The 7,223-nt window shown below is 44.4% G+C and overlaps 3 protein-coding genes across 3 annotated transcripts; 1 reads left to right on the forward strand and 2 right to left on the reverse strand.

Annotated features, from left to right (window-relative positions):
- Positions 1 to 1,772: 1,772 nt before the first annotated feature.
- Positions 1,773 to 3,503, forward strand: CNBC4100 (hypothetical protein; the record flags this gene model as incomplete). The annotated part of the gene is made up of 14 exons (XM_771826.1): positions 1,773 to 1,832; positions 1,920 to 2,003; positions 2,064 to 2,140; positions 2,223 to 2,278; positions 2,346 to 2,349; positions 2,419 to 2,443; positions 2,492 to 2,587; positions 2,647 to 2,744; positions 2,806 to 2,979; positions 3,030 to 3,045; positions 3,103 to 3,123; positions 3,175 to 3,265; positions 3,324 to 3,367; positions 3,429 to 3,503. The coding sequence occupies 14 exons, from the start codon at positions 1,773 to 1,775 to the stop codon at positions 3,501 to 3,503; spliced, it is 921 nt and encodes a 306-aa protein (XP_776919.1).
- A 971-nt stretch (positions 3,504 to 4,474) lies between these two features.
- On the reverse strand, positions 4,475 to 4,999 carry CNBC4110 (hypothetical protein; the record flags this gene model as incomplete). The annotated part of the gene is made up of 4 exons (XM_771827.1): positions 4,475 to 4,543; positions 4,598 to 4,654; positions 4,740 to 4,924; positions 4,981 to 4,999. The coding sequence occupies 4 exons, from the start codon at positions 4,997 to 4,999 to the stop codon at positions 4,475 to 4,477; spliced, it is 330 nt and encodes a 109-aa protein (XP_776920.1).
- Positions 5,000 to 6,091: 1,092 nt separating this feature from the next.
- Positions 6,092 to 7,114, reverse strand: CNBC4120 (hypothetical protein; the record flags this gene model as incomplete). The annotated part of the gene is made up of 5 exons (XM_771828.1): positions 6,092 to 6,317; positions 6,452 to 6,517; positions 6,580 to 6,718; positions 6,776 to 6,902; positions 6,992 to 7,114. 5 exons carry the CDS (start codon positions 7,112 to 7,114, stop codon positions 6,092 to 6,094), a joined length of 681 nt encoding a protein of 226 aa, XP_776921.1.
- Positions 7,115 to 7,223: the final 109 nt, after the last annotated feature.

Genomic DNA, 7,223 nt, shown 5'->3' on the forward strand with positions numbered 1-7,223 from the left:
ACTCACGGTGAGTGAACGTCGGATGATTTCCGGTTTTCGGCCATGCGTCTGAGTCAGAGCGGCTAAGGATGACGCAACCGCAGTCTCACCCTGGTCTAGTAATTACAATTAAATATTCACTTGGTTTTAATTATCAGCCTAACAAAATAATAATAGAAAAAAAACTCTCAAATCACTCCGATCACGGCGGAATCCGCTTCGCCGTATAATTTAAAAAATGATTAACCTCATCTTATGTTATAATTATATGTTTATTTTAGTTTTTACTCCCACTGGCAAGCATTTTGCAATCCTTCTCTCACTCTGCAGTTGTGATCTTGTGAATGTCATCCTTTTAAATCGTCCTATTCCGCGTTTTATGCTGTAATGGTGTTTCGTTTGAATTCCGCTATTAATCCCAAGCGTTTCGGTTAAAAAGCCCTGAGAAACTGAGAAACACGGTTCTCACTTCTGGTTTGAAAAACCCCCCAAAAAATAAAAAGACCGCCGCGACGACGGGACCACCCTTTAAAAGCCTTCCAAAATTTTCATCTCTCTTTCTTTTCGCTCTCCATTAATATTTCAACATTAAGTCAAGGAAGGCGTTACACGGTCAATCCTTTTTCTTGATTACCTCCCCACAGAAGTTAGCAAGCGTCACTTGCATTGCAGTCAGCAGTGGCTATGCAGAGGGTATTAAACGACTCGTTCGCGAGGTATCACTGACTACACGTTTCTTTTTCTATTTCTAGGAGTTATCTTCTGCTTCCTTCATGTCTTCTCTGTCATCTACCTCTCTTCCTTCGATACGCCTCTTTTATTCACGATCGACGCTCATTTCGTTAGCGATCGGACGGGGAAAGAGAGGCAAGATATAACACCAGTTATAACCCAGGACGTGCACTCTGACTTTAGTCGGTCGGAGATGACGTTCACGGGGCTTGTGATTTTAGAGTCATGAGCTGTTGGGTGGACTGGGACATCGCCCACATTGCATTCGTAGAGTCAATACGATTTCGTGATGTTAATAATTTTCATTATACTGTGCTGCTATAGTTACTGCTGCCTGCTGCTGCTGGTGGAAGTATTACTTCTACGTGGCGTTTTGCTGCCTAGAACCGTCTTCATCATTGATTTCCACCAGACATGATGGTACTTCAGCAAGTGTAATCTCAACGATCCAATCACTAGGGCATAGTTGAGGCTGTTTTTAGTGCTAATAAGCACCTTTAAAGGAAGTTTCGGCTGAACTATCGGAGGGTAGGTAGTAGGAGACAGGATGATTTCTGTCGTCCGTCAGCTGTTGACAAGAATTTGCTTGGCGCTGGTATGTTGTCGGCGGTGGTGATCCGAGTCATTAGTATGTCTTTTCGATTCTCGCTGATGCATAGAGTACAATTATTAGGAAAAGAAAAAACAATGCGCATGGAATAGATAGAGAAACACATACATGTTGTAAATAAATATCACGCAAAAGACACAACAACGGGTAGAGTGGTGGCTATTATGGTGGTGGATGATAATCATGGTATTATCAGTAAAATGGTATGGTGTGATTGATGAGTACCCCGCCATGATTGGTTTGTTTTACGTAGTCGTTCGTCACGAACATGCCCAGAAGTCGAATAATCAATGGAAAGGTACGGATTGCGTAAGTGCCCCAATCTTATATAGTAATCCAAGTAGTAATGCATAACTATTGAAATCGAACACCGCGCATCACGGGAGTGTTTTCAACGCTATCAACTAAACATATATACCTTGGCCGTATACAAAGAACAACAATATTCATGATGCCCATTGAACTCGATCTCGATTCTATCTTGCAGTTTGCTATCAAGCTCGCCCTCGACGTAGGTTTATTCTCGACTACTACGCACAACTTCGTTCACGCGCTGAATGGCCTATGCATTTGCTGACCACTGTGTAAATATATATAGGCGGGTCAGATTATTCGGGAAGGCCAGGAAAAACGTTTCGCCTCAGAAAGTGCTCAGGAAGATGAGAAACTCAACAGTGTTGATGTGAGTAACTCTTGCTATAAGTGTGTACTATCGGGACGACGTCTAACAGAAGGCATGCAGCTCGTAACCGAAGTTGACAAAGCCGTGGAAAAGTTCATTGTCGAAAGGATTAGAGAGGCTTATCCTTCCCATAAGTTGTATGTGTTGATTGCGGACGTGATTGTTCAATGTGGTGATCCGTTATTATATGTCCACTTACCCATCAACATCGTGGCGTAGCATCGGAGAGGAATCGTATGAAGGTCAACAAATCACCGATGAACCCACTTGGATTGGTGAGTGAATGTAGCTTGCATTTCCATGGAAGTATATAGGCTGATGAGTAAATCAATGGCCACATAGTCGAGTAAGCTATGTTGGATTATTGTGGGTGGAAAGATGGTGTTGCTGACATCGTTGCGAACCTTTTTCCCAGTCCCATTGATGGTACCACCAACTTTGTAGGCCATCCATTCCGTGTAACGGTAAATAGTTGCTAACAAATAAAGGTCCATGGATTTCCCATGGTGGCTACATCAATTGGCCTTGCCCACAAGGGTATCCCTGTAGTGGGAGTCATCTATAATCCTTTCCTCGATCAGTTGGTGAGTTAAAGGGTCCGTTCGTTGAAGTCACTCGCTGAACGCTCAAATAATAAAACCAGTGGTCTGCTGCCAAAGGAAGGGGTGCATATCTCAATCAAAAGCGAAAACTTCCCATCACAGGCTCATCCAAGCCTCTTGCATCTCTCGGTCAAGCCCTGTAAGCCGTTTGAAATGTATTATGATGCAAGACTCATTGGTTGCCTGAACTTCTTGCCTAGGATTGGTGTTGAATATGGGATGTCTCGCTCTCCTCCGGCCCTGCCCCGTAAATTGGCCGCATTCGAAAAGCTGACCGCCCATACGGACGTAGGCGGGAAGATGTGCCATTCTTTGAGGAGTATGGGTTCGGCTGCGCTTAACATTGTACTTGTGGCAAGCGGGGGCCTTGACATGTGGGTCCATTCAGGTACGACACGCTTGCGCTGACCGCTCATTGCTTTAGATATTGGGAAGTTGGGGTGAGTCACTCTAGCATTTCCTATCCATGCGAATGGCGCTGAGGAAACTATGACTAGTGCTGGCCGTGGGACGTTTGCGTAAATCCGAAATTTTAGTTGGCCGTATTATAGCTCATCGTGATATTCTAGGCTGGAATTTGCATCCTCGAGGAATCCGGGGGTCGTTGTTTTGGTGCAAAAACTGCTGATCTTAGTGGTGAAGTTGACGCCAAATTGATGGGTGAGCTGTATCAACGTTGTCTCAAATGTGGTATACGCATTGACTTCTGCGTCTATAGCCGGCAGAAAATACGCCATGATTAGAAGTATCAGAGCCACAGACGTGAGGACAAACAAATGGCGTTTAGCTACCTGTTTTACTGATAGAGATTGTCCTTTTGCAGAAAGAGACGTCCTTGGATCAACAAAAGAAATTTATCAAAGAGTTTTACGATTGTGTTGAGGATTTCGACCCTTGAGTTTGCCACAAGTACTGGTGAAAACAAGATAATGACCTGCTCTGATGACAGGCCAAGGGCTTCGACTATGGTGGTGGCAGTCTTTAGTTAGTGAAATCTGTGAGGAAATGATAATTGATGCAAGACGATTGGCTGCTCTGGGCAACAACTATAATGAACTCCATTTACGACATTTATAGCATAATGCTTGCAGTAATCCCGCTTCTGACCCCCTCCCGGTTCTGGCAATGAGATTTATGGAGACTTGGTCCAGTCAGTTATCGTGAACCCAATCCTTATCCTCCTCCTATCGTAGGGCTCCTTCATCTCTCGAATGACCGTTTCACCTTACAACCCCTTTCACCGGAGCGTCTTTTTTGCCTTTCTGTCCACATAAACGAGACAACGTACGAGAAGAACAGATGACAGTGGGGAATACTGACTTCATCAAGGCATGGAGCAGCAAACTTACGCCCTTGAAACTCCCATGAGAGTTGGATAGACAGGGATGACGAGCGATTGTTGCCACGCCGATATTATTCACGGCTCTCATATCTTACCGTAGGTCAAATTCATGTATAGGGTGACTGAAAAGAATAGGACCGATAGTAGAATGAGGACACATAAATGAGAGAGAACAATAGTGGTGATTTGGTAGAAGGATAAGCGAGCTAACGTGATATCATGCAAGAACTCAATAATCAAAGACGTCCATGTTACGCCTTGGTCCGGGAGGGTTTTGTAGCCGAGAAGAAAACAACAAGTACATTTCATGCTGCTAACAAGGTTTTCAGTAGAAACGAATTTATCCAACAGCGCAGGGTCCTTTATCGAAAGTGCAGTAGGAATGCGATGCAGGATAAAGTGAGGGAAAGCTGAATTGACACGCGGGCTTCCCACTAGGCCACGGAAAGACAAAAGGTAGAGCATGTTTCATGAATGAATACTGGTGTCTCTCGCAGACAAGCACTGAACACTACAGCGGCAGGTGCTCAGAATTTCCCGTTGCTGAAGTCCAATGCAAGAACATCAATTGCCTCCCATTCTCCTTTGGCGCTTTTCTGTCCACAGTATCCCATTGAGCAAATTGCTGATTAGGAATGCAATCCACTCACCTTGAATTGTTCATGAGCAGGATCTTCATCAATGTAGTACTGGAGGTCGTCATCATTCTGCGAAGGCCATACGCATTAGTCAAAGCGCTGTACAAGTACAAGAGTTTCCACGCGCTTTCATCAATGTATTATGGTGACTTACCTCGAATTCCAGTACGAAAACGACCTGCATGCCCCTATCCAATCCTTCAGTAGAAATTTGTTTTCCACCCCTCAGGTCAAGTATGTAAGGTTTGCCAGTCCTAGGGTTTATGCAGTTATCTTTCAGAGCTTTGATGCTTGTTGTCAGAGGTCCGATGGTGGAGGGAGTAGCGGTCTTGAATGCGACTGTAAAGAAGTCATTAAAGTCTAGTTCCTGCTGGTGGCCGAAGGCTGCAGCTTACCGACATGGATGATTGTCATTGTTTTTGATTGTTTTGTTCTGAGTGTGGAATTGTGGTTTGTTACGTAGTTCAGTTGTTTGGAAGCCGTTCGTTTGCGCGACGCGAAGTGCCAAACGGAATTTAGCCTCAGGATATATATAGATAATTATATATGCTGTACTATTATGTTGACTGCCTGCATGCACTGCAATGATGATATTAACAGCAGAGAATCCTTGGCTATATATGAATAAGCCCACCTGGCGGGCTATGTGTCCGAATATCAGAAATCCGGTATATACACAAACCAAGTAAAAACGATAAAAATATATTCAATAAGAAAGAGTCTTCTCCGCGTCAGTCACTCATCTCAAGAGCAAACTTCCAACTTTTACAGGTCTGATCCTTTGCAGTCAGAAATAATCGTATTAATATGGAATGTAAATTGCCACTTTAACTCGTATTGCTTCAGCATCCACCACCAACAAATAATAGCTCTCCACCTGAATTTCCAATTTCCACCACATTGTCTGACGTAGTACCCTTAGTCGAGGAGATAGGAGGCAACTCAGAAACAGCAACAGAAAGAGTAGGAGACATGAGTAATAGCGAAAGCACCAGATAAAAAACTGGAATTTAATCACAACCGCAGTTATAAAAGGGATTCCCAAGCGTTAGGAAAGGGCTACGGGGCGAGACACTGGCTAAAACATTTGGAGAGCAGGGCGACAAAAGTGACCCGGTAGGCCACTTGCGTTCTAAGAGGCAGAAAATTTATGCCACCAATGGCCTAAGATGTCATGCCAAAGATCCATGGAAAGAAAGAAAGACAAAAACGGAATCCAGTGAATAGATCAAAACAGGAGATAGGAAATATGAGGGAACTTGCTGGGAGCTGGGAAAGTGATTTGTTGGATACAAGACGCTAGAGCTGCTTTGGGTATCAGATTGTATGAAGGCCTGCAGAGATCATGGGCTTGTGAATGTATGAAGAGAGTCAGAGATGCGGAAGTCGAAGTAGGAGATGCCATATGTAGCAAAACGTTACATAAACGTAACAATATGGCATATAAATCGTGTATCAAGTGCGGAATAAATGATAAGAAGGCGGTGACAAGGTTACGAGGGGCTGTTACTTCTTGGTTACTTCTTTTTTGCTTTTCCTCCCACCAAAAAAGCCTCGGTTACTCTCCTCATCCTCTACTGGATGATCCATTCCCGCTCCTGGTCCGAATTGATCTCTCAGATCTTCCGGTGGCACACCGTGCGCGATAGCCTCTGCTGGATCAATTACACCGGGTTCTCGCCGTAATGCCGCAATGTATTCTTGTCCCCTGATGGTCAAATAGGCTTCCAAACTAGCGCGCGCAAAGCCAGGCAGTGTTTGATTCGCAGGAATGAAGAATAGTAGTTTTCATACGATACCGGAAGAAGATAGAAGATGTGACAATGATCAGCGAGATTCCTTGCCATATTACATTACGAAACGTACAGTGCCGCGTTTCTTGAGTTGGCTTTCCAGGCAGCTAGGAATATGTCTCCGGCTATGGGGACCAGTCTAGAATAAGGCAAGTTGAACACGGGGGTCTTCAATGTATGAGTCATGGTATTGTTACCTACCCAAGACCCGCAGAAATGGCGTTATTGAACAACATCTTGTGTACTAGACTATCAGGTATATCAAGCTTTTTGGCAGGCTTGACAACGAGACAGTAGTTAAGGCCAGCATCGACCGCATCACCCAATCCAGGTATGATGCCTGGTTACGAAACATAGGTCAGCTCGATGAATGATATGCAGCAAGAGCATGACTCGCCGATGAAGAAAGTCCAGCCCACCCTGAAACCACATATATTCATGCCTTTGTCCAGATAATGAGCACGTTTTCTTATTTTCTTTAACGCTTTTCTGTCGCGCTTGGATAGCCCTTCTGGGAGAGGCCTCTAGCAATAGACGAGCCCTGTATTAGTGTATTTTCAAAAAAGGTACCTACCGCCTCTCCGGGCTGCACTGCGTTGTATGGTAGACTTACAACCTGCCTCTTTGATTTGCCTTTTGAATTCACTGTTACTGTGTAAAGTGGATCCTCCGGTGCTTGTTTACTTATATGGTCCTTAAGAACCTTGTTAACTACTTTGCCAGCAATAGAAGGCATTATGAACAAGTAGGGGAAGCAGTGACTGCTTGGTAGATAGAAGACGAGGAGGGGTAGTTTTTGTATCAGTACCGTGGACGGAAGATAGTTGTGGACTGGGGAACGAGGC

This window comes from Cryptococcus neoformans, chromosome 3 (genome assembly GCF_000149385.1).
Source record: "Cryptococcus neoformans var. neoformans B-3501A chromosome 3, whole genome shotgun sequence".
NCBI lineage: Eukaryota > Fungi > Basidiomycota > Tremellomycetes > Tremellales > Cryptococcaceae > Cryptococcus > Cryptococcus deneoformans.